The sequence below is a fragment of the Triticum dicoccoides genome, chromosome 3A, assembly GCF_002162155.2.
Source record: "Triticum dicoccoides isolate Atlit2015 ecotype Zavitan chromosome 3A, WEW_v2.0, whole genome shotgun sequence".
In the NCBI taxonomy this organism is placed as follows: domain Eukaryota; kingdom Viridiplantae; phylum Streptophyta; class Magnoliopsida; order Poales; family Poaceae; genus Triticum; species Triticum dicoccoides.
In genome coordinates, this window is record NC_041384.1 from 211,263,829 (window position 1) to 211,290,824 (window position 26,996).

At 46.4% G+C, this 26,996-nt stretch overlaps 3 protein-coding genes across 3 annotated transcripts in view; 2 read left to right on the forward strand and 1 right to left on the reverse strand.

Moving 5' to 3' along the window:
- The window catches only part of LOC119272161, a 2,791-nt gene extending 2,264 nt beyond the window's left edge, over positions 1-527 (forward strand). Inside the window, exon 2 of the mRNA XM_037553718.1 lies at positions 284-527. Coding sequence (XP_037409615.1) covers positions 284-527 — 244 coding nt within the window. The remainder of the gene's footprint in view (positions 1-283) is intronic.
- Positions 528-4,834: 4,307 nt separating this feature from the next.
- LOC119267887 (mediator-associated protein 2-like) lies at positions 4,835-8,889 on the reverse strand. Its single transcript, XM_037549327.1, has 6 exons — positions 8,729-8,889; positions 8,072-8,177; positions 7,894-7,978; positions 7,076-7,159; positions 6,029-6,139; positions 4,835-5,365 (listed from the first exon to the last, which is right to left on the reverse strand). The coding sequence occupies exons 1-6, from the start codon at positions 8,746-8,748 to the stop codon at positions 5,046-5,048; spliced, it is 726 nt and encodes a 241-aa protein (XP_037405224.1). The 5' UTR covers positions 8,749-8,889; the 3' UTR covers positions 4,835-5,045.
- A 10,353-nt stretch (positions 8,890-19,242) lies between these two features.
- LOC119267888 overlaps positions 19,243-26,996 on the forward strand; it is a 17,634-nt gene continuing 9,880 nt past the window's right edge. The window contains exon 1 of the mRNA XM_037549329.1: positions 19,243-19,375. The gene's annotated coding sequence lies outside the window, so the exon portion shown is untranslated. The remainder of the gene's footprint in view (positions 19,376-26,996) is intronic.

Genomic DNA, 26,996 nt, shown 5'->3' on the forward strand with positions numbered 1-26,996 from the left:
CATTCTGTCTGGAGCTCTTTTATGGTGCCCTGCGACAAATATGGGCCGTCCAATCGTGAAATCTAACGATGGCAACCGATGGGTACTGCTCAAATTTGCCCATGAAATCACGAGCAGTATAGGTTGCACTGCTTGGCTCTCGTCGTTTAGTATACATGTCATAAGGGTATTTTGGATAGAAAAAGTTTATGCCGGTCCGCCAGGCGAAGGCGATCTATGGCTGATCAAGAGGCTGCACAGCTAGGCCTCTCTTCCTCGCCATCTATGTTACGTTGTACTCCAGTCTCTCCTTCCCTCCCTCCTCCTCTTCCTCCCACCACGAGGAGCTCGAGGAGGACTCGCCGCCCAGGACGCCACTACTCCCCAGGGACCTGACGTGTTTCAGGACCGGTCAGCGCTCACTCGTGACTGCTCTTGCCTCGTCTTCGTCTCCACGGAGGTCCCTGCCAGCGTCCCGCCGGAGCTGTGCATCCGTCTACTCCGGCGACCTCCCCTCCGACAGCGCGTGCAGCCTCAACCCGGCTTGACCACCGCCGCCTCTCCAGGCGAGGACGGCTGGTCAAATGAAGCTGTAGGACCTCCGAACCCACGTCCAGGAATTCTTGACATCCCATGGCTTCCAAGTTCCAACGAACGCCTGCTCATCCGCTACAGCCGTCCGGTTGGGCTGGGCAGACGAGACCATGGCTCCCTTAATTTTTAAACGGAGAATGTCTATCCTATCCTCAGAAATTCAATGGTCAGATTTAAGTTAATAAAAATTGGTACTGTAAAAACGGGTATTGCTCATACTGTTGGTTTTGACTATGTGCGTCTTACCTATGCAGAGGCCAGGTATTGCTCATCATGCTTTGTATCCACCTGATGCTATATTTTAAGTTAATAAAAATGTTGTTTATCAAAAGCAATATTAAGTAGTGCGCCCAGTCATTTGTTTATGGAGGGTTTTTTAGAGAAAAAATTATAGGATGTTTGTGGAGGTTTTGTCGTCCTAAGCTCTTCCATAGATCATAAGATGATTTATGTATTGAAGAAACTGAGCAAGTGATAAGAAGGCGCAAACCGTAGCAGTGTGCCAAATTATAAACTACAGTACTACGTACTAAGTTCAGTGTCTCGCGGCCACTTTTGGTTAGCTAGTACCGTTCGTGCTTGGTCCAGCCAGGCGTACCTCAGTGCCCCTGGAATCTTACAGTAGAGCTATATATCACAGCATTTATAATTGTCAGTTTCTGCATCCGCAAGTCGGCAAGTGGCCAGAGGCCCAGAGCACGTACAGATAGTATCAATCTGTCCATATGTTGAACTCCTAGCGGAGCAGCGCAGAGGTGGCTGCTGCTGCCCAACCATGACCCTCAACTCAAGTGAAGATGTGCATCGGGATTTGGGAGAGATCTCGATTCATACTCCTAGATGGAATGATTAATTAACCAACATATAGCTAGCTCCTTGGTTTTCTTCATAAATTAATATAAGTGGGAGTTCACCAGCACCAACTTACCAGCATGCTTGGAATCACCATGGCGAGAAGCGTCACAACCGCAGGCCGGCCTGACATGAGGAGCAGGAGCTAAGACGTAGCCAAGAACAACTCGCCGATCGATCAATGTATATGACGATGATGTATCATTATTCGATCGGCAAGTCATCCTTGGCTGCACCATAGTCCCCGAGCCTGATGCTAGGCGACGGCCAAGCGAATCCGATTGACAAATCGATCGTTCCATGGCCATGGCTTGCGCATACATGCCATGCAGGAGGAAGGGGAAGAAGGGAAGGAAGAAGCTGAGGAAGGGGAGAAGGGCCCCGGACTGGGACTGAGATGGAGGAGGCTTAGATTGATGGGGCTTCTATATATAGATGGACGCAGCATGGTCGGTGACAATGTTAAACAAGCTGTGAAGAAATGAATAAGCTGGCTAGCTGTGATGTATAATGGACGTATTGAATGCAGTATCATCTGAAGATTTTGAGGAGGACGATGGGTCCTGGAGCTGGAAGGATCGGTCTTGGCGATAGATGGATGGACGCAGCACCAGCACATGCAGCAGGTATGGCCAAGCGGAGCCAATACGGTCGATGGCGATGGGTGCAGCCCATGCACTACTGTCGTGTGCCTACGTGCACATGCAGTATAAATGCGCAACCGTATGGTACGTGTAAGGTATTTCCCGTGAAATACACCCTAAACTTGTACACACAAAACAACATTCTGCCAGAGTTTTCTTCGAGGCTTTCTCTCTTTTTTCTCTCCTAACCCTAGGCCGCTAGCAGGCCAAACTCTCCCCTCCAGGCTTAACCGATGAGCCCGTAGATTTGTCTCCTCTCTAACTGCCACTTTGGTGGCTGGTGGCGGGGAGGAAATGCCGGTGCCTTCACTCCGGTTAGTACTTTAGGTTAGAATTTTTTTAGTCCTCGCAGCTGCTTGGGCAGGTGGTGGTGCTTCTTCTTCAAGTTTGTCTTTTAAATTTCAATACACCTCGAGTTCGTCTGTCTGGACGTATTTGACGGAGCTCTAGCCTGTTGTCTCCTTCGTGTAGTGATGTTAGGGTTTCTCAACATGTGGCGAGATTTCGTGTCAGACGCTTTAAATATATACAAGAGTTCAAAGGCGACGACTACGAGTCCAGGGCACTGGTCCTTGGGGCACATGCACAAAGACTTCTTGGCTATCATCAACAAGGTCAAGCCGGCTCTAGTAGGGGAGCGGCAGCAGTGACGTGTCGGCGGCTCGTTCTGGCGGTACTAGTGGTCGTTCAGTGGTATCAGAATCTCGGTGTAATTTTTACTTTGAACTCTTGATGAACTTTTAATAGGTTTGAAAAAAAATAACATGTGCACACAAGAGAAATGTGCAAAAGAAAAAAATCATGACGAGATTTTGTGTTAAGTGATTTAAATCTTTGCAAGGGTTCAATGGGGATGACTACGACTCCATGGCATTGGTCCTTGTGGGCACATGCACGAAGACTCCCGGCTAAAATCGACAAGGTCAAGCCGACTCTGTTAGGGAAGCGACAACAATGACATGCCGGCGGCTCGTTCTGACGGGTTGTTCGGTGGTCTCAGAATCTTAATGTAATTTTTATTTTGTACTTTTGATAAACTTTTAATATGTCTTATCTTTTTCAAAAAAAAACATTTACACACAAGAGAAATCTGCAAAAGAAAAAAAAAACTGTGATGTGTAACAGTTTTCCTGCCGTGATATGATATGTGTGCTTTAATAACAGAACCTGCGGTGGCCTAGAAAGCCTCATCATTTTTCCGGGGCATCGATGAGAGCTAGTACGGACTAGCTAGATTCCTCGTCCGCTGGCCGACATGACGGGTTGATTAGCTGGTTCCTGGCTAATTACGAAAACCTGTCTAAAACCGCGAACGCGCGCGCGAAACATGCGTGCGTGGGTGCGACGTGACCGACTGCGATGAGCCAATAACGCACCCAAATAACTCGTGATGGCTCCGGACGGTAAGTACGTACGGCGCTGCGCCGCTGTCTCGTCTCTGTCGCTGTATTCTGCGGTGTGCAGTGCATCTCCGGATCTCCCTGTCTGCCTTTAACTAAGTAACTAGTGTGCACCTGCGCAGTGTATCTCCGGATCTCCGTGTCTCCCGTTAACTAAGTGCTGTGCGCACTACTAAGCAAACCAAGAGGAGGTAACAAATGTTGTAGCCCTTGATTCTATACAAGTTGTAATAAAGTATAGTGTCGAAAAACGTTTTTTGACACTGCAGTGTTAAAAAAACGTCCTACATTATGAGATGAAGAAAGTACTATCTTTGTAAATAAATATAAAAAGTTTTTGGTCACTAAAGTATTGACCTAAAACATCTTATATACTCTTATGGGAGGACGTGGCGAAAACAAGAAAATCCAGCAGAGATGTAATCGATGTCTTACCCATACCACCATGGCAGTATCACTATTTTTCTTTTCTTTCTCCAGGGCCATCGTCTCTTCCCGTGGTATGGTTGCAGGGGTTGAACCCGAGACGTACATGAGGCGGGCGGGCACGGCAAGCACGAGATAAGGGCACGCACAACAAAGATCATGTGCCGGATCGCCTACCATTCTTCAAACCTGCACAAGGTATAAAAGCCAATCTGTGGTTGGATGGTTAAAGGGATTGTGGTATTTCATCCCAACAGCGTTTAAATGTTGATGCTCGCATTTATTTTTGGATTTATTTCAAGACTTTTGGTGATGCGCATTTCATGGGAGAAGACGTTCTCATCGTCTTCTCCCCGACGACGAGACGCCTACGATGACTTTATAAATTTCAAGATGATATGCCGGCTCAGTCTTTCAGAGATGCTCATAGGGGTAGCGTGTGCATGTGTGCGTTCATAGGAATGAGTGCATGCGCATGTATATGAGCGCTTTATGTCTGCACTGATGTTAAAAAAACCTGCACGAGGCAGTACATACGCTAGGTTCAGACGGCACTGTTTGCTGAATCACGGGCTAACGGTTCAGACGACACAGTTTGCTGAATCACGGGCTAACAGCTCCGCTAAGCAAAACCGATAGCCAAAAAAAAGGCGCGAGAGCGTCTAGTTTTTTTTTAGGCAACGCGAGAGCGTCTAGTGGACCACGAGAGACCGTTTTTTTTAGCAGTGCGAGAGACCGAGTGGATCCACGCGCGGATAAACGTGCAATGTTGATCGGCCGGCCCATAGGCCCAACCCTGTGGCAGCAGCAGGAGTTTTTGTTTGCCAAATACGAGCTGCTGGTGTATATTGCTGGGTGAGGATTAACGTTGAGAGACTGGAGAAATGGAGATCCATGTGATTGCACCCGATGCGGCACATATGCTGAATTTGCTGAACATGTCACGAAATTTGCCTCCACAACTTCCATTCACCAAAATTTCACGATTGTTACCGTGGCCGCAGAGACCAACTGGCTGCAACACCAAGGCCAGCAACAAGCAATAACAGTGTGGACGCATACAAAGAGGAGATGCAACTGCTCATCTGTCAGGGGAAAAAATAGCATCTTCTTCTCCAAGGTGGGTGGGTGGCTGCTGCCACCGTTGTTACTACTCTTGAATCCTAACCTTCTTCTTCTTCTTGGATTTCTCCACCGACGTCGGCGGCATCTCCGACGTTGTGTTGCTTCCTGCGCCACGAGCCTGGGATCCTTCCGAGGACTTGGCGGACACGTTTGAGTGGCCCCCCAAGCTGCTTTCGTCCCTTCTCTTCTGCTTGTGTTTGGGCGTCGGCTCCACGCTCTGTTGACCCTGGGACAATGCTGATCCTTGGCTGCTACGGTTCTCTTGACCCAGGGACAATGCTGATCCTTGGCTGCTACGGTTCTTCGATAAGCCACTGAACCGAGACATAGTCTTCCGAGAAGAACCTGGAAAATCATGTGCACTCATCAGTGACAGTCAACTGATCCTATAAGGTGAAAGGACATGCTAACATACTGGTAGGCAGCATTTCATCAGAGATGATAAATATTGCCTGACGGGCCTCATTCGGTTTGGAGGATTTTTATAGGAAAAAAATGGGAACAAGGATTCCGGAGGAAAATTTCCTATATATGCATTCGGTTTGTAGGAAATGCGTAAAGGAATTTTGTAGGAATACTATTCATTTCCTATGCTTTTGGAGGAAACTACAGTACTACACGTCCACTCAAAGCTCATTTTGCGCGTAGGAACGAGGCAAGTCAATTCCTTAGGGTGGCAAGTGACATCCTATCAAATTCCTATACTACTCCAAATTCCTACGTTTAGATTTCCTCCAAACCGAATGAGCCCAACATCATATCTTGCATATAACAGCAACAATAACAGTCAGTGCATTTTATGACCACTTTTGTAGTGATGTTCTGCATATGGAGCTCCGGCTGGGTTAAACAGAACTAAATTAAACTTGTGTTCATGGGTAAACCCTCCTTTACTACTTCATTCAGCAAATTTTGGTAAATCTAGCTAGATCTCTGCCTGGCTTGTCTAAGGTATTGGCAGCTGAAAAATGACATTACTGAAGAAAAACCATATTAAAAAATATATACCTGCAGGTCTCCTACTGCCAGGTGTAAGACTCCCAAAACTTGGTTTCTCTTTCTCCAATTCTTCAGGTTCAGGGTAACGAACCAAGCAAACTCTGCGTGAAATCTTCCCCACTGGATTTATTCATTTATGTTAGTGAAAAGGCCAATTTACATGCACAGAGCACATGACAGAAATAAAGGTAAAATAGACTGCTTGGGCTCGTAACAAATTGGAAAGAACACAACCACTGAGAACTGATATATTACTTTTTGTTTTTGTTTAAACAGTGTGAAATAAGCATAACATAATTGATTTTCTTTCCCACGTTATTTGCATGTTTGTGTGAAAATAAATACAGCATACAACTGCTGCAGGTCTCAACAGTTAAATGGAGAATATATTTCTAGACTCATGTTACTTATTACATAGTTGGAGGATAGCTATTAGACCAACTTGTTCTCATAATACAATTATGAATCATTCAAACAGCAATGGTTCTCCTGAAGCTCACAATATTGGAAGCTTTATTTTGAGAAGATACTTTTCTTTTATCAGCTAACACACAGATGATCCAACTCCTTGTATGCCAGTTAAACTCTAAGATTTACTTTCACGGCATACCCCTCTTACGATGCTCACATTGGTTTCCTTCATTGCTTCAATACAGATCAATAAGCACACACTGTAACTCATAATAGTTAGATATCTGGAGGTAAACTTTCACTAATGAAGTGTCATATACAGTTTCTTCTTTTATTTGTTATTCCCATTGAAGACTAGGATCCAAGTATTCTGAAATCAAACATAGTGCTACAATATATGGTTTACTAGTATCCAGTGAATTGAAGTTTTGGCAAACAAGCAAAATATTAATAGGTGCCTAAGTAATGCAAAGTAAATTAGGGTTTACCAACCCATAGACTGTGTCATCATTATGACTTCAAAATACTATAAACAAAGACAGTAGAATGCTTCAGCAAACTTCACATTACTTCAATAATGGAAAAATAATAGCAGAGCATTCCTAATACCGAACAATTAAAGTACTAAGTTGACGTTTCAAGTACCGGCTTTCATTTCAGATCCTGATGGAATGAAGACAGTAGCATCTGGCTGTTGAGCAGCAAAGCTAACGAGTTCATATGATTTCCCTGCCAAATAACGTACATGAGATAAACCGGAATGTTTGCGGAAAGTATTCATAGCAATTTTGATAAAATAATGGTATTTTCAGTCAATGAGAATGGAGAAGGGACTAGACAAGTCATCTAGTACTACAACATATTGCAGATGTCAACATATTGCATGTCAATCAACAACTAGCTTATATTAAGGAGGAGGATATAACTGGCCATTACATGAAAAAGTTCACAAGGAAATTTCACTGGAAATACCAAACTTCTGGAGTCAGAATATCCACAAAGAATAACATCTTTTTTTAGACTGAAGTATAACATCTTGTTAATTTCTATTTCTGTTTCAAGGAGCCAATAGGAACTAATAGTTTGTTTTGCACAGATAAACAAGCTTTCAAAAAATTTGAATAAGAGTTAGTTCAGACTGAACTAATAACTCAAGCCAATACTTGGTGGCCTGCATAACAATAGTGACCATCAAAGAACAAGCATTGTCTGAATCTTATTTACACCTAACAAAATGAAAGACAAGTTTCACCATGGACAAGCAAGTGGTTTCATTTATAACACCTTTAGGAATAAAGATCACTGTCCAGATAAAATAGGCCCGCTGAACACTCAAGAGTAACAGTATTTAGAAAAACCAAACTCCATTGTTGTCTGAATGCTGGGAAGCTTTAAGATCACTGAAACATGTAATTAATCACGTGAAAATAATTTCGAAATAATACATCATTGTGTTTATTTACCGGAAGAACTCTCCAAATTTCCCAAGTTTCCATCATCCTGAAGCTCAACAGTAACTTCTTTACCACTAAACTCAGAAGCATTTACCTGTGTAATAATACAGAAAAATGTTACCCTGGAGCCCAAATGCAGCATACTAGTAACATGCCATGGGGGTGGAAAAAAAAACTTCCGAGTTACATGGTTTAGAGGCCACTGTATTAGCCAAAATTCTGTCGAGCCAGATGCTGGTATTTCAAGCTTGCCCTGCTCTCCACTCTCCTGAAATGCCGGTCCAGGCTCATAGCTACAAGGTTGCAGCAAGGTTTCAGATGCAGAAGAACAGACAATTGAATTGAGAATATAACAAGCACTACAAGTGAGGCCAAGCCGATACTAGACTGATTCACAGTTACGAACGTATTTATCAAGGATGTCTGACTTGTGAATTGCCAAATTCTCGTTATTGTTTATGGTTCACGTCCAGCAACTGGCGTGTAGAAAACCGGGGCACGGGACGGTGCCGCCCAGCGTCCTCAGGAGCGTGACCTCGGAAATTAGACCACGCGAGCTCGGCTAGCAGCCGCCGCCCCGGTAGCCCCGGTACCCCACCCGCCGAGAGACGAAGAAAAAAAAATTCCCTCCACCCTTTAGGGGAGAAGCCCTCCGCCACCGCGCACGGAGCCTACGGCAGAGGAGGAGAGAGGGGGTGCACCGGCGCTAGGGTTTGGAGCCCCCGGATCACTCAAAGGAGTGACGGAAGTGGGGTTGGTTATTTGTTTCTCTGGCTCTGAAACTGAAAACTTGACGGGACCCGGGACTAGCAACGAATCAAGCGAAGGGGAGAAGTGGTCATACCGGACTGCGCCTTTCACCATCTCTACTGCCGGAGAAGGAGCTCCGGCGAAAGGGGGAGGAGCTGGCGGCGGCAACGGGAGCGAGAGCGTGTAGGGCGGAGGGGAACGGGGGATTGGGGGAGACCTCCTCGTCAGCGCTTAACGCACGCGCGCACGCTTCTTGGGCCGGCCCTTAGGCCTGTGAACCCAGTGAAAACAAAAATCAGAGAAAGCCGAACTTAACGTAAAGAAACGAATCAGAGAAAGCCGAACTTAACGTAAAGAAACCAAGAAAAAGAGGGAGCAACTAGTTAACGAGCGCTTCTTCGGGAGCCTCGCAACGATCAGCGTTACTTGGCGTGTTCTTAGCCATTTACCACGTGTCGCGCTCTGGACGCTTCCTTCGGATTTTGTTTTTTTATTTTTCCGCACGTGTTTTCAGCTTTTTAAACGGTTTTTTTTAGTTTTTTTTCGACATTTTGGTTTTTCTCCTGTCTTTTTTAGCTTTTTGATTAAAAAAAATTCAAATTTTATTTTGCGCGAAAAAACACGTTTTCTTTTTTTCCTTTCGCGAAATTCACGTTTTTTCTTTCGTGAGAGGCACAGTTGTGCTTTAGCAAGAGTCACGGTCGTGCCTTTCGGAAATGAAAAAAAACGCATTTTCTGTTTTTTTTTCTTTCACGAGAGTCACGGCTTTGCTTCCGCGAGAGGCACGGTTGTGCTTTCGCGAGAGTCACGGCCGTGCCTCTCGGAAAGGGAAAAACAAAACACGTTTTCTATTTTATTTTTCTTTCGGGAGAGTCACGGTTTTGCTTCCGCGAGAGGCACGGTTGTGCTTTCGCGAAAGTCACGGCCGTGCCTCTCGAAAAGGGAAAAAAATACACGTTTTCTGTTTTTTTTTCTTTCGCGAGAGTCACGGTTTTGCTTTCGTGAGAGTCACGGTTGTGCTTTCACGAGAGTCACGGCCGTGCCTCTTGGAAACGAAAAAAACGTGTTTTTTGTTTTTTTTCCTTTCATGAGAGTCACGGTTTTGCTTCCATGAGAGGAACGGTTGTGATTTCGTGAGAGGCATTGACGTGCCTCTTTCGGAATGGAAAAAAACCGGTTTTTTCGCCCGGTTTTTTCGCCCGGTTTTTTCGTCTGGTTTTTTTCGTGAAAAAATAAGTTCGTCAAAACTTATTAACATGGGATCTAGTTTTGAAGATCTCGACGCGAGGAATCCAACGATGAAGACGGTTCAAGATTTGAACGCACAATTTAAGAGATAAAACGTTTTGAATAAACGGATCTACGAAAAAAGGAAAAACTTCCAGGTTGCGACAAGTGGCGCGCTGCATATGCACCACTTGTCGCGACTTAGGAAAATGGAGTGCTTTTTGCAACAAATACTTCTTAATTAATGATTTTGAGAAAGAGAGCGGGAAAAAAAAGTTTGGAAGCTTGCTAAAACAGATGCAAAAGCGGAGCTGAGGTGGGCCGACCCATCAAGCAACGAAAAAACCTCCGGTGTGGGCGCTCGCTGTAACGGGAACGTTAAGCGCCGAACAGGAAACATCAGATTGGGGTCAATCTCTTACAAAAAATAGTTAATCTTACAAAAAAGATTGGGGTCAATCGCGTGGTGAACGTCACTGGGTTTTTTGGCAGAAAAATCGGAAATTGCTTGTACTTGGCCTGATCCAGTTTTGGTCTCCAGAAGATTCTTTTTTCGTCTTTTTCCTTTTTATACGTCTTGTTGTTTTTTAATAACAAGTTAAAAAATCAAAATTTTAACTTATTGTCCTTTTTTTTGGCTTTCGGTGTTGCTAAATATCAGTCGACTGAGACTTGCTTATGTCTCAATCGGTGCTATATTCGTGAAGTCTCGCATGGAGATTCATTCAAAATTTTATTTTATTTTCTTCTTTTTATTTCATACTTACTCCATCCCAAATTAGTTGTCGCTCAAATGGATGTATCTAGCACTATTTTAGTGAAAGATAGACCCATTTGAGTGACAAGCAATTTGCGGTAGAGGCAGTATATATTATGCCACTTGATTGAGACTTGGTTGAGTCTTAGTCAACTAACTTAGCCACACTCTTTGATTTTTCATGTTTTCCATTTGTTCAAGTGTTTTGTGAGATAGTTTCACGGATATCAAATAAAAATATTCACAGTACCCTAAAAGACGTTTCATCAATTCACAAAATGTTTAGGCGTCTGTTAGGTGTTAGCCTGTAAATCATAGGCACATATTGGCCGGCTCACTAACTAACCGTTGAATGACAACAATCTTCACCATCGGATCCCAGCAGCTTTCTCTGTTTGCCTTTGCGCAACATATCAACATGTTGCCATAAAGATTTCATACCTATGCCTCCCTACATGATTTGTGCGAGAAATTATGCTCCTTACAACAATGATGGCAAGCTTTTGTAGCACGTTGCTCTAGCTTGCATTAGTGAAAGAACAGTTCTAGTTGACTTTGGCAGCAACATGCTTTTTGCTTGCAACAATGGTCGACTGGCTTGCAACATCTGGTTATTAGCCTTGCGGTGCCGCACATATGGCATGCATTAGGGTCGGCACAAATTTATGGTGGCATGTGCCCCGCTTTGAGCACCCCCTCCCTCCTGACACTGCAACATCACGCGTCTAATTTGTAGCTACTGGGGACCAGCCTTGCAATGTTGCACGCCATGTCCGACATGCAGATCCCCGCCTAGTCTTGCAGTGATGTGTGTCCCTCTTTTAACATAGACGCGTGACCTTGCATTATCACACATAGAACTTGTAGAAGTGGGAGGTCGTCCTTGCAGCATCGCACGTCAGACATGTGACAACCTTGACTAGTCTTGCAACAATGTGCATCTGGCTTTCATTAGTGCCCCCGACCTTGTAGTGCATCCTCTTCATGCATTGTTGGCTGAAGTTCAATGCGCAACCCCAAGTGGTTCAATGTCGTTTTCAGTTTCGTCAAGACTGTCATCATGACCGATGTAGGCGAAAATGGTGATCCAAAAAAAGGCTTGCTCCAACAAAAAGGGATGGCTAGGAACCGAGGAGGAAGTGAGAGAAGGAGAAGGAGAAGCGAGAAAGGGCGGCAACCAAGATGAGAAAGAGGTTCGTGATTATCATGGTGAAGAAGAAGGAGACATGCATCGAGTGCAATGATGTGAAGGAGGAAAAGAAGGCCGAGAGGTTTGAAAAGTTCATCATAGCGCAAGAGAAGATGGTCAAGCTTCAAGAGAAAAATGTTGAGCTCACAGCCACTTTGGAGGGCACCAAGATGTTGACCACGAAGATGTCTATACTTGGGAACCCGATGCAAGAAAGATCGTGCAAGCCTACTGTGCGCCAGGATGTTGAAGCGTTTGGCGCCCAATTTGAAGGAGTCGGCCGCATAGTGAAGAACTTGGCATAGACAACTCGTATGAAAGGCAAAAACAATAAGGATTTTTGCACAGACAGCCAAATTGGCAATTTTTAAGATTGACCGCATGTAAAAAAATCATATAAACATCTGGCGCTTTTTTGGTTGTGATTACATATGTTTGCACTTATTTACGTATGCTAAAAATCGCTATTAATCTAAATATACATGTGGAATGAAGTCGGCAACACTTGGCGCATAGTGTTTGATGGCCGTCTCCCTATTTGCCCGGACGTGTCCGTAAGGCTAGTCATAGTGGGAGTAACTTAGCTAGTAACACAACACACTTCAAGAAATTTATGCTTATGTGGCAAGTAATTAATGAGAGGTGGTAACATAATATGTTACTGTAACATAGCGTTTTTCAAGACAAGATAAGTCTACAAGCTAATAAATGAAGCCATCTAAAATACTACTATTATGTCCTATGCATGACACTAGTCTAAGTTATTTCTCACTATGACCAGCCTAAAGGTATTGATGTCCATTCCAGATGTGCTTATTAATTGTTGCAACGGGACTTCTACAACGAATGGGGTGTTGGACCTAATTAATTAGCCACGTTAGCTATATGTCAGGCGACTGAATTATTAAATTCGGTCAGTCAAATTTGCGGCCGTTGATTCAAAATGCTTTGTGATACATGTGTAGGAGATTCGACTGACTCCGTTACTTGTTCAATTGATTTTTTTGCCTATCCTTGCTGAGTGCACGATACGACTTCATGCATGCATGCATGTCCACTTCGTGGCTCTGGCACGCACATGCATGGATGAAATGCATCCCAATTTTAGTGTGTGTATGCTTTTTCCTCCTTGTGTTTGCTTTTATTTTCTTGTTTGCTTTTGGTTTCTATTTTTTATTTTTCTGTTGAGTTTTTTTATTTCTTTACGTTTATTTTCATATGTTAAGTGTGTGTAAATGTATACATGCAAGTACTACATGTACAAATTACATTAGAGTACGGAAACATCACTCTTATATGTTTATTCTATATATTATGAGAAGTGCATTTTTGTGCTAATTGTTTGGAAATTTTATTATTTTCTTTCTTTTTTAAGGGCAATACCAATGCTATTTTTTGTGCTAAATTTTTGCTAATTCATTATTTTTTAAAAATCCATTAATATTTTTTGTATATGTATGCACGCAAGTACTACATAATATGTGTGCAAATTATACTATATTATGGAAGTTGCATTATTTACCTGTATTCTTTGCATATTACAAAAAGTGCAATTTCACTCAAAGTTGTGTGCAAGTTCTTTTAATTTCCTTTCTTCTTAAGAGTAATACCAATGTCACTAATTCATTTTCTACTAGAAAAACTTTATTTTTTATTATGTTTTAGTTTTTATTTCATTTCTTTTTTAAGGTTAATACCAATGCCACTAATTCATTCCTTGCTTAAAAACTTCCTTTTAATGTAAATTTCACTATTATTTGTTTATTCCAACATATACTAGAAAAGTGCAATTAATGTGTAAATTTTATTACTATTTCCTTTTTTCACTTTATTTTTTCTTAAGAGTAGTGCCAATGCCATTGTACTTCATTTCTTCTCAGAATATGTTTTTTCTATGTTTGTAAGTAAGTATACACGCAAGTACGATGCACCATTGTTTTGTAAATTATAGTAGAGAGCAAAAGTTGTACAGTATATGCTTTTTTTTGCATATTACAAAATGTGCAATTTCAGGGCAAACCTGTATGCAAATTTTTTATTTTCTTTCTTTTTAAAGGGTTTCAACTTTTCCTAGAAAACTTCATTATTTTTGTTTTATTTTACTTTTTATTTCCTTTCTTCTTAAATGGTTCCATTGTTCCATAAAAAATTAATGATTTTGTTTTTTTATTTTTATTTTCTTTCTTCTTAATGGTTTATTCTTCCCTAGAAAATTTCATTATTTTGTTGTTTTTTATTTCCTTTCTTCTTAAAGGGTTTCATTCTTACGTAGAAATTTTACTATTTTGTTTTTTGTTTTTATTTTTATATTTTATTTCTTCATAAAGGGCTGGTATACACTCAAATACTATAATATGTGTGTAAATTATACTAGGTTGTGAAAATTGCACTAGTATATGTTTATTCGTTGTGTATTACAAAAAGTGCAATTTGAGTTTAAAATTGTTTGCAAATTTTTCTTCTTCTTAAAAGGCAATACCGATGTGGCACACATACATTTTTTTCGATTTTTTTATGTCTATACCATCACTAAAGACTTATACAAACGTGTGTGCTTTTATTTTTCATGTACGTACTCATATCCATCATACCTAAAAAGCCAAACTGTTAATGTGATGTACGTGTGACCCATCCATTATCCATGCATGTCATGCCCAGGCCCAACAATTGCCTGCACCCAGCTAGGCATAGCGTTGCCATAGGGATACCTTTGGAGAAAAACATATCTACCATGCATGTATTGAGTGTCGATCATCTATGTTGGAGATTCGTGTTCATGCATGTTAAATGCGTCACATCAACCAGTCATTTTTGCCCATAGTGTAGCCTCCCTTTTTCATATGACCTCTCTCCTCTCACTAACTCATATTTTTTCATATGATTTTAATGTTAGAATCCATTTTATCTTTTGAATCAAAATTTTGATTTACAATATGTTTCCATATTTGCGTTCCTTCGGATTAGGACTTTAAAAGAAGACCACTCTTGAATATATTTGTAAAAAAACAGTTTTAATAATATATTCAATATTGGTCTTGTTTTGAATGTCTCGTCGGAATAAACATATTTGTCCAAATCTCTACTTCTAATGGAGCAGTTGGTAGTCTCGCTTCCAGGTTTTTTTTCGTCCCACCACTTTCGTCTGGTTTTTTTCGTAGGTTAACCGTCGTAGATTTTTTTCGTCGCCTCCCCCACTTCATCGGTTTATTTTCACTTCACCCTCTCACACAACGAAAAAAATTGAACGGATCAGAACTTTCCATACTAACGCAAATTATTTAGTAATGTCTTTATGTAAAAGAATCAATCACAATCAATCATAATTAATCTTCATAACGTTTGTTTCCTTCCGAATCACGTCCATAACTTTCCTTCCTTGTTTGGGCAGAAACTATTTGGTAGCAGAGATTAGGAAGCTCCCTATGAGTGTAGTAATACGAAGTATTCTTTTTCTTGATGATTCGTTTTCATGCATGATGATAGTAAATTAGGCCAACATTCACCACTATTTATCAACGTCATCAATCGTATCCATTCCTAGCAGTTGGTAGTCTCGCTTCCAGATTTTTTTTCGTCCCACCACTTTCGTCCGGTTTTTTTCGTAGGTTAACCGTCGTAGATTTTTTCGTCGCCTCCCCCACTTCATCGGTTTATTTTCACTTCACCCTCTCACACAACGAAAAAAACTGAACGGATCAGAACTTTCCATACCGACGCAAATTATTTAGTAATGTCTTTATGTAAAAGAATCAATCACAATCAATCACAATTAATCTTCATAACGTTTGTTTCCTTCCGAAGCACGTCCATAACTTTCCTTCCTTGTTTGGGCAGAAACTGTTTGGTAGCAGAGATTAGGAAGCTTCCTATGAGTGTAGTAATAGGAAGTATTTTTTTCTTGATGATTCATTTCCATGCATGATGATAGTAAATTAGGCCAACATTCACCACTATTTATCAACGTCATCAATCGTATCCATTCCTACCAGTTTTAAGGGAATCTGCTCGCTATGTCTTTTTTAAGGGGATCCGCTCGCTAAGTCGTCGTCGCACGTTATTTTCACAAGCAATTCTCCTGAAAAAGGCGTGGGTATTGGTAGTTGAACGCCCGCTAGGTTTTCCGCATGTCCCATCCTCGCGCTGTGCCACCGCCACCCGCCGAATTTCCAGCCGCCCAAGCCCGTTAACTTCGCCAACCATCGGGTCGACTGTCCCCGCCCCAAACCCCCATCCCCGAGCACTAGCTATCGCCGCGTTGCCGCCCCAAGCTCCACGCCACCGGGAACGAATCAAGCGCCGTCCTGACACCGCCGTCGCCGGCGCAGCACCTCCAGCCTTGCATGGACAGCTTCAATGTGCAGTCTCTCTTGCTGTCTCACCTTCTGCCAGCGCATGCAGCGGCGGGGTTGGACGTGTGCATGCTTGCTAGCTTGCTCTCCGTGCGTACGTACTTGCTCTGCGTGCGTCGCACCGGCCAATGCGCATGATGCTTGTGTGCCTGCTTTTCTGTATGTGTATGCCAGCGTGATGCGTGTGTGCGTTGCTGTGTGTGTACGATATAGATGGCCCGAGTGTGTGCATGCTGTGCTCTGCTCTCTGCTGATCTATGTGTTGGTGCTCCTGCTATATGTTCATGCCATACAAATGAAATTTCTGTTAATCTTCTGACATGTTGAGTTGGTTCTCTCTGTCTTCTGAGGGGGTGAATGCAAAGCAGTCTATTAAGCCAGGCACTATTGCTGAGCTAAATTGACAAAAAAATATTGGTAGCCATAGTTGTAGTTTAAGTAGTAGCGAGTTGTCTGATATGTATAAAGAGCCCGTTGCAACTGAGCCCGTTGCTAAATTGACAAAAAAGGTCGCCAGTGTCATTTGATATGTATAAGAATATTAAATGTATTATTAACATGATTAATATTGAACTCTTAAAGTTAATGTGGCTCCGTTGCAACGCACGGACGTTCTTCTAGTAGAATATAAAGCACACTTTTGTTTCACAAGATATCAGGCATCTAAATTATTTACATAGAAAGAAATAAGAGGGAAGATATTTCTGGTATAGAGTTATAAAAGGGAGAGGTGGGGCATGCGGTTGACCTGGTACTATTTACACCGACACACAACCCGACCATGGGGCCAAAACATGCATGAAATATCCTGTGCATGGTGGATAATCCGCTCTCGATACCGGCATTGTTTTCATCTCCTATGGTGCAAAAAAAAAAAAAAGACTGACCCAACATACAAAATCAGTCGACTTGTATGTAGCCGGTCTCTTAATTACCTGTAGTTGAACTACGCCTGGTCATGGTGGTAGTACTTGGTGTGTGCAGGGCTCCGGCTGTCGTCCTCCCTCGGCCGGCACACGGTGACGCGGGGCTCCTGCCAGAGCCACGCCTTGCTGATCTCTGACACATGCTCTTGGACGACCTTAAGGAGCAGGCGGACGTTGTCCTGGTGTTCATGGTCTCCTGGAGTTCCCACGTCTTCCGGGGTGACGAGCACCAGCTGCTCGACAGCTCGAGGACAGGAGCCCTGCGCAGGACAAACCTTAGCAGCCGCAGCTCGCGCCTCCTCCCTGGGAAGTTCACCACCTTGAGGAACGTCAGGTGGTCGAGAGTGATCTCGTACTCGAGAACGATATCCGCGCCCTCGCCTGTCGCCGCCGTGCCGCCGCGCGCGTCTGGCAACTGCAAGTTCGATCGGCGGAGCCGCTAGCTCGTTAGGATCGCACGCCATGGGAAGTTAGGTTGGAATGGTCATGTATCAGGATGCTTACCCGGATAAAGAGGCGCTCGAGGAGCGGCGCCTCGAAGACCTCAAAGAATACGGAGAAGTGAGTAACATCGTCGTCGCCCATGGAGTCCACAAGCAGCTGCAGCTCTTCAAGGTTCGGGGTATATATCCACACTGGCCTCAAAGAACAGTCGCTCTTCTTCCATGTGCTGATCGTATAAAGGACACCGTCAGTTAATCACCTAACTGTTTCCTAGGCAAGAACAAGTTTGAATATCGTACCAGCATGCCCACGGAACAAAGTGTCAAAATCTTGGCATGCGAAACCTGATCCAGGAAGCCTGAGTAGGCGAACTCGTGAATTACTTCGTCGTATTCGGCATAGCCGATGTGGGTCAGGTACGCGTCCTTTAGCTCCGGCCTGGCATCGGTCCTGCCGCCTGGGCCAACGAACTCCACGCCGGACGGCTCGTCCTCTCTCCAGATGAGGACGTCGCCGTGGTAGGCAACAGACTCCAGCACGGGCGCGGCCACCTGCAGGTGGCGCATTGCCAGGCAGCGCACGATCTGCAGGCCCCGCAGCCTCTCGCCGGCGACCCTCACGTACACGAGGAGGTGGCAGCTCTTCAGGCTCAGAAACTCGAGCAGCCGGCACCCGGACACCACGTCCCGGAGAGCATCGTCGGTGACGTCGACTTGGTTGAGGGAGAGCGATGTCAGGCCGGCGAGCCCCGCCGCGCCGGGCTGGACGTCGCGGAGGCTGCACCGGCCGAAGCTGAGCACCGCCAGGGAGCTCTCGGTCTGGAAGAGGTCCCCGGGAAACTCTAGAGCCCCGCGGCCGTTGTCGTGCTGCGTCAGGTCCACCCCCACCTCCCTGGCGCCTCTCCCCAAGGCGGTCGCGGCCCACCGGACGACGTCCCGCCCAAACGCGTCGAACGGGGACAACGCCATGTGGAACACATCGATGGGCGCCGCGCCGTGTACCTCGAGGCAGCGGTTCACCGTGGCCACGATCTGCTCCGGGGACTGGCCGCGGACGAAGTCGCTGTCGGTGAAGTCGAGGACGGCGGAGGCGGCGAGCGCGTGGAGCCACAGGCATGCCCACCGCGTGGAGAGGGCGCTGGTGCAGACGGCTTGTTTGAGGGGGACCCGGCCGACGATCGAGTGGAGGACGTCGTCGGGGAGGCCACTCAGCCGGTCCTCCTCGGATGATGCTCTTTTAATAACTCTGCAATACTTTGGGTTGGATTCGATCTCCATTGCCACGCACGGTTGAGCTCGTATAGAGCCTTACAAGTGACGCACTGGGGGTTACGTGCCTGGTGGTGATGCGATTTGTTGAATGGAGACGCTAAAAATCAGTCAGACTGAGACTTTTGTGAAGTCTCAGTCGATGGGCCAGCCGTCCGATCTTCAGCTGCTTGTAGATTCACGCTGGGGTACTTTGTCCTTAGTTTTCGCCCTGTCTAAGGCATGGACCGGCCCGCTTTATTTTTTTCCCGCTGTATGCGCGCCTCCCAGAGCGAGTGCTGCTGATGGGCTGGGGCTGGGCTGTGCCCGTTCTTTTTTTTTTTCTGTGTTTTTGTTTTTTGGGCCGCATTAAAGTGAAGAAGGGGAAGCGACCAGTCTTTTTTTTGAGAAAGGGAAGCGATCAGTCCGTGGTTATTAAGCAGAGGGGAGCGAGCAGTCAGAGCTCATTTACGCATCGTTTCTCCCCATTCTCGCAGTCTCAAATCGAACAACGCTGCAGTGGGGAGAAGAGAGGCTGAGCTCTGAAGATCGGCGTGCTACAGAGGCTCAACGAGAGAGAAATGGCGGGCGCTGCTGATAGAGTGAGTTTCCCCCTACTTTTTTCTCCATCTTTTTTCGTTTCTTTGTTTGTTTTTGTTCTTTGTTGGTGATATACCTCAGATCTGAAGAGGTTAGGGGTAGTTGTTTGCGAAGTTTAATAGCTTCAACTCTATAATCGACTCTTAGTTATTTTTCTTGTGTCCTTATTGTTCAAGCAGCCAATAGATTGAACACGAAAATCAATCCCCACCAGTGTGTCTGCGCACCAAAATGCAGCACCCCTACTTCAGTTTTCTCTCTAGGTTTCACCTATGTGTGTCAAAATTACCATTCATAGAGAGATCCCAGCGCAAGAGACTAGTTTTAAATGTTAAAGTAACGACTAAGGTGCCAATGTTTTTTTGTTTAATGTTAGAGCAACGACTGATGGAGTCATGTACCTAGGGTAGGGTCACAGACCTGATCTAAGTACCCTGCCCAAGGACACCCTTAGAAGAGGTCACCTTCCAGTCGACCAACGAGGGATTCACTCGACTGACTTGAAGGACTCGACCACGAAGACTCACTCGACTACCAGGAGGTCAAAAGGCACTCTGCACTGCAACGACCTGTAGTTAAGTAGACTTTATGGTAGTTAAGACACTGTATGTGGACGTTACCAGTAACGCCCCGGACTAAATACACCTTAAACCCTTCATTACGTGGGCTGGCTGGGGTCCTGGCGCACTCTATATAAGCCGCCCCCCTCCACAGGCAGAAGGGTTCGGCATCCTGTAACTCATATACACATAATCCACTCGACCGCCTCCGGGCTCCGAGACGTAGGGCTTTTACTTCCTCCGAGAAGGGCCTGAACTCGTACATCTCTTGTGTTTACAACCTCTCCATAGCTAAGACTTTGCCTCTCCATACCTACCCCCCACTCTACTGTCAGACTTAGAACCACGACAGTTGGCGCCCGCCTTGGGGCCGGTGTTTTAGCGATTTTGTGGAGAAGTTGCGGTTCTTCCGAGTACTTTCATCATGATGACTGCTGGAGTTTTGGTTGAGGGTCGAGAGATCCGTCTCGGTGCTCTCACCTTCGTCGCCGACGACTCCGCCTGGCTCCAGGAGGCTCCACTCGACGTCGATGCGCTCCCCGTCCGCGGTGCGACGCATTTTCGCGCATGTGTCCGCGGCGTTCTGCTGCGGCAACCGTCGACTCCGTATCGGTCGACTCCCCCATCGACCACCCTTCCGGTCTCCCGCCAGCGCAAGCGCTCGGGCCGGTCGAGGCTTCAGCGGTGGGTGAGGCACGCGGTGGCTCGCCAGACGGCCACCACCCAAGTTGCGACAATCGAGCCCGACGAATCTCTCTATGGCCTGTTCGATCTGTCGACTGGCTCCGTAGAGACTGCATCCGAGTGCGATAGCAGTGATCCAGCGGCGGAAATCCTGATGGTCGACGGGCCCCGCAGTCCCCCTGGCTTCGCCCGTGATGGTGGGGCAGGCGACGGAGGCGACCCCGCACGAGACCACGAAGAGTACCAGCCCGAGCCACTCGACTCTCTGCAAAGAGAGGAACTTCGAACGTGGATGTCCTGCGTACTCCCATCGCAGGAGAAACCCCCGAGACTCGCGCCTTGGAGGAGGCTCGTTTAGCCAATTTGGTCGAACGCGCTCGACTGGAGAATCTTCAGCGAGCACTCGACTAGCGCGCGCGGCAACGAGTTCCCGACACCAGTCGACGTCAACTCTTCCCGCCGACTCAGGTATATCGAACCCCAATCCAGAATTTAGCAGCTGCGACACGTATAGCAGAGTCCATCCAGCCCTCTCAGTCGGAAGCTGGCAGAGGCTTGATGCAGATCAGGGATCTGCTCCGGGCAGCAGGAGATCAGAATTCGGCCGTGTCGCAGTCGCGCAACAGAATTCACAGTCGATCCGTCGCTGCGAATACGGTTCAGTCGGCTCACAGCCCCAGATCGCCTCCGCGGCGTGAAGGGCGCGAGAATCGGCGAGACCAATATGGTGACCGACTCGACCGAGATGATAGGCGTCGAGTGCCCAATTCCCCTCCGAGGGGTGGGTCTTACGCTCCTCGGCAGCAAGATGACAGGCGCCAGCTCAGTGCGGGGCGAAGAGTTCCAGTCGACCCCAGAGAACCAGGCTTTGACGCGTGATCCATTATCGTGCAAGGTTTAGTCGACCGGAACAGAGCCCATCAAGGTGGACTCGACAGAGATGCGCCCACAAGCAGTCGAGTGCATGTTTCTGGTCCTGAATGTTTCAGCAGAGCTATCAGAGCCGCAGTTATCCCTCCCAATTTCAGGTTGGCAACAGGAGTCAGCAAGTTCATTGGTGAGTCTAAGCCCGAGACTTGGCTTGAAGACTACCGAGTGGCGGTTCAGATTGGTGGTGGGAACGACGAGGTGGCCATGAAGCATTTGCCCCTCATGCTGGAAGGTTCTGCCAGGGCATGGTTGACTCAATTACCTCCTAGCAGCATTTACACTTGGGAAGATCTGTCCCGAGTGTTCATCAGAACGTTTGAAGGAACTTGCAAGCGACCGGCTGGATTGACGGAGCTGCAAGTCTGCGTGCAGAAGAACAATGAGACTCTCAGGGAATATATTCAGAGATGGATCACTTTGCACCATACTGTGGAGAATGTGTCTGATCATCAGGCAGTCTGCGCCTTTAAGGATGGTGTCAAGAATAGAGAATTGAGTTTGAAATTTGGTCGAACCGGTGACATGACCTTGAGTCGGATGATGGAGATTGCTACCAAGTACGCCAACGGCGAAGAAGAAGACCGATTCCGAAGCGGCAAGCACAAGCCGAGTCAGTCGGAAAAGGGGAACACCAGTCGGAAACAGAAGCGGAAGGCTGAACCGGCAACTCCTAGAGAGGCTCTGGCCGTGACTCAGGGAAAGTTTAAAGGGAAACCAAAAGGATCCTGGAACCCTAAGAAGGTAAAGGATAAGGAAGGGAATGACGTGATGGATATGCCGTGTCACATCCACACGAAGAAAGACAAAGAAGAGAATATCATCTACCCGAAGCATACCACTCGCCAATGTCGACTCCTGATCCAGCAGTTTCAGGGAAAACAGTCTAAGGACAAGGAGAAGGAGTCGGACAAGCCCGCAGACAAGGAGGACAGTGAGGAAGGATATCCACATATCAACTCCACTCTGATGATCTTTGCAGATGTGGAAAGCAAGAGTCGATTGAAAGTCATTAACCGAGAGGTGAACATGGTCGCCCCAGCAAAAGCAAATTATCTGAGATGGTCCCAAACACCCATCACATTCGACCAATCTGATCACCCGACTCATATTGCCACCCCTGGGAGGCAAGCTTTGGTGGTCGATCCAGTTGTCAAAGGCACTCGACTGACAAAAGTGCTGATGGACGGTGGTAGTGGGCTGAATTTGTTGTATGCAAACACGCTGAAAGGAATGGGCATTCCGATGTCCCGACTGAGCACCAGTAACATGAGCTTTCATGGAGTTATACCAGGGAAGAAAGCCGAGTCACTCGGCCAAATAGCTCTAGACGTGGTGTTTGGTGATTCGAAACATTTTCGCAAAGAGAAGTTGACGTTTGAGGTCGTGGATTTTCAGAGTGCATATCATGCCATTTTGGGGAGACCAGCTTATGCACGGTTCATGGCTCGACCATGTTACGTGTACATCAAATTGAAGATGCCCGGCCCCAAAGGGGTGATCACTGTCACCGGTGATCGGAAAAAGGCAGAAGAGTGCTTTTAGAAGGGCTCAAAGATTGCCGATTCCCAGGTGACAGCGGTCGAGTTCGAAGAATACAAGCAAAACGCAGATCCGAGTGATTTGCTGCGATCCAAGAAACCCGCCACAGAATCTGCATTTCAGTCGTCCGGTGAGACAAAGCCTGTTCACATTCACCCGACCGACCCCGATGCAGCTCCGACCCACATCTCCACAACACTCGACCCGAAATAGGAAGAAACGCTCATCCAGTTCCTCCGTGAGAACTGGGACATTTTTGCATGGAAGCCCGCTGACATGCCAGGTGTTCGCAGGGGACTGGCTGAGCATCGCCTAAGAGTCAACTCATCAGCAAAACCATTCAAAGAGCATCTTCGGCGGTCCGCCGTCCAGAAGAGAAAAGCCATTGGTGAGGAAGTGGCTCGACTGTTGGCGGCAGGATTTATCCGAGAGATATACCACTCCGAGTGGCTCGTTAATGTTGTCATGGTTCCTAAGAAGGACAAATCGCTCCGAATGTGCATTGATTTCAAGCACATCAACCGGGCCTGCCCGAAAGATCATTTTCCTCTCCCTCGCATAGATCAAATTGTTGACTCGACCGCGGGATGCGAGAGACTGTCTTTTCTAGACGCCTACTCCGGGTACCACCAGATCCGTCTGTACGGACCCGACGAGGTAAAAACAGCTTTCATCACTCCATTCGGGTGCTTCTGCTATATCACCATGCCATTCGGCCTCAAGAATGCCGGAGCCACATTTATGCGAATGATTTAGAAGTGTCTTCTCACTCAAATCAGTCGGAATGTGGAAGCGTATATGGATGATATCGTCGTCAAGTCACGAAAAGGTTCCGACCTGCTCGCTGACCTCGCCGAAACATTTGCCAACCTCAGAAGGTATGATATCAAGCTCAATCCATCAAAGTGCACATTTGGAGTTCCTGGTGGCGGTTTTCTCGTTTCCGAGCGAGGAATCGACGCTAATCCAGAGAAGATCGGCACTATTCTCCAAATGAAACGCCCTGTGCGAGTGCACGATGTCCAGAAGCTTACTGGATGCTTGGCCGCATTAAGTCGATTCATCTCACGACTCGGTGAAAAGGCATTGCCTCTTTACCGACTGATGAAGAAGGCAGACAAGTTCGAGTGGACTCCAGAAGCTGATGCAGCGTTTGCCGAGCTAAAAGCTCTGCTTTCCACCCAGCCGGTGCTTGCTGCTCCAATCAGCAAAGAGCCTCTATTGCTCTATATCGCAGCCACAGGACAAGTCGTCAGTACTGTGCTTACGGTCGAGTGGGAAGAAGAAGGAAAAGCTCTCAAAGTTCAGCGCCCAGTGTATTATTTGTCTGAAGTCTTGACTCCATCCAAGCAGAGATATCCTCATTATCAGAAGCTTGTGTATGGAATATACATGACCACAAAGAAGGTTGCTCATTATTTCTCTGATCATTCCATCACAGTCGTCAGCGACGCTCCACTATCAGAGATTTTGCACAACAGAGATGCAACTGGTCGAGTGGCTAAATGGGCGATTGAACTTCTTCCCCTTGATATCAAGTTTGAGGCAAAGAAAGCCATTAAGTCCCAGGCAATAGCAGATTTCCTCGCCGAGTGGATTGAACAGCAGCGGCCGACTGAAGTTCACTCGGAGCATTGGACCATGTTCTTTGATGGCTCTAAGATGTTGAATGGTTCCGGTGTTGGGGTTGTCCTGGTTTCCCCCAGAGGAGATAAGCTCAGATATGTGCTCCAGATTCACTTTGATTCCTCCAACAATGAGGCAGAATATGAGGCCCTCTTATACGGATTGCGCATGGCCATTTCACTCGGCGTTCGTCGCCTGATGGTCTATGGCGACTCGGATTTAGTGGTCAACCAAGTGATGAAGGAGTGGGACGTGAGAAGCCCAGCCATGACTGGATACTGCAGTGCAGTGAGGAAGCTGGAAAAGAAGTTCGAGGGGTTGGAGCTCCATCATATACTCCGACTGAAAAATCAAGCAGCTGATGATCTAGCAAAGATAGGTTCCAAGAGAGAAGCCATTCCGAGTGGTGTGTTCTTGGAGCATATACACACTCCGTCAGTCAAAGAAGATCCTTTCACCGAAGAAGCTCCACAGCCCAAGAGTGCCACAGATCCGACTGAGGTTGAAGTCCCAGCAGTGGTCGACTTGGTCATGGAGGTCTTGGTGGTCATTCCCGACTGCACAGTTCCATATATCGCATATATCCTTAGAAAAGAGCTCCCGGAGGATGAGGAAGAGGCTCGACAGATCGTCCGTCGATCTAAGGCCTTTACCGTAATCAAAGGACAATTATACAGAGAAAGCGCGACTGGAGTTGGTCAGAAGTGCATAACACCAGAAGAAGGTCGAATCATCCTCAATGATATCCACTCGGGAACCTGTGGTCATCATGCGTCCTCTCGGACCATCGTGGCCAAAGCATACCGAGCCGGATTTTACTGGCCAAAGGCGAATGAGATGGCAAAGGAAATAGTGGATAAGTGCGAGGGATGTCAGTTCTACTCGAATATGTCGCACAAGCCTGCATCGGCTCTGAAGACCGTCCCACTCGTCTGGCCTTTCGCAGTATGGGGGTTGGACATGGTCGGTCCTTTGAGAACAGGGCGAAGTGGTTTCACGCATGTACTGGTGGCAGTCGACAAATCACCAAGTGGATTGAGGCTAAACCAATCAAGAGCCTTGACGCCGGTGCTGCTGTTAGCTTCATCAGGGAACTAATATTCAGATATGGAGTCCCGCACAGCATCATTACGGATAATGGGTCGAACTTTGACTCGGAGGAATTCAGAGATTTCTGTAACTCTCAAGGCACGCGAGTCGACTACGCTTCAGTCGCTCACCCGCAGTCGAATGGACAAGCAGAGCGAGCCAATGGCCTGATTCTCAAGGGATTGAAACCCCGACTGATGCGTGATCTCAAGCATGCAGCTGGAGCTTGGGTCGACGAACTTCCCTCGGTGCTTTGGGGACTGCGGACCACACCTAATCGGTCGACCGGAAGAACCCCATTCTTCTTGGTCTACGGAGCTGAAGCAGTCTTGCCGAGTGATCTTCTCCACAATGCTCCTCGAGTTGAAATCTACAATGAAGCAGAAGCTAAACAAGCGCGGCAGGACGCAGTCGACCTTTTAGAGGAAGAAAGGGAGATGGCTCTGATCCGGTCGACCATCTACCAACAAGATTTGTGTCGTTTCCACGCCAGAAATGTGAGGGGTCGAGCCTTCCAGGAAGGAGATTTAGTTCTCCGAGTGGATCAGAAGAAACAACACAAGCTTGCTCCTTCTTGGGAAGGACCCTTCATCGTCACCAAAGTTCTCCACAACGGGGCGTACCGTCTTTACAACGTCGAGCATAATATCGACGAGCCCCGAGCTTGGAACGCGGAACTACTCCGCTCATTTTACACTTAAATTTAATCACTCGGATGAGTTGCGATAAAGTACTTCTGTAGTCCATGGACCTCAAAATAATAGTGTCATAGTTCCTCCATAATTTTTGTCACTTTTTATTTTGTCCAATAAAATTTCCCCTCAGTGGGTGACTTAGCCGCGAATCCGTTTCGCCTAAGTTTGTAAAAATCCTCCGAGTGGTGAGTCAGACTCCCACTCGGAGGCTTAGCTGCGAATCCGTTTCGCCTAAGAGTAAATAAAATCCTACCGAGTGGTGAGTCAGACTCCCACTCGGAGGCTTAGCTGCGAATCCGTTTCGCCTAAGAGTAAATAAAATCCTACCGAGTGGTAAGCCAGACTTCCACTCGGGGGCTTAGCTGCAGCCCAGTGCTCGCCTAAGATATAGAAATCCTACCGAGTGAAGAGCAAACCTCTCACTCGGGGGCTTAGCTGCAGCCCAGTGCTCGCCTAAGTTGTTAAAATCCTACCGAGTGAAGAGCAAACCTCTCACTCGG

Excerpts from the sequence above, each read along its gene's own strand:
- LOC119267887 (XM_037549327.1), bottom strand. The coding sequence starts at position 8,748 with ATGGTGAAAGGCGCAGTCCG. Across the intron at positions 8,178-8,728 it reads ATGGTGAAAGGCGCAGTCCG|CTATGAGCCTGGACCGGCAT; the intron begins GTATGACCACTT and ends GCAACCTTGTAG. Across the intron at positions 5,366-6,028 it reads TGGCAGTAGGAGACCTGCAG|GTTCTTCTCGGAAGACTATG; the intron begins GTATATATTTTT and ends ATGATTTTCCAG.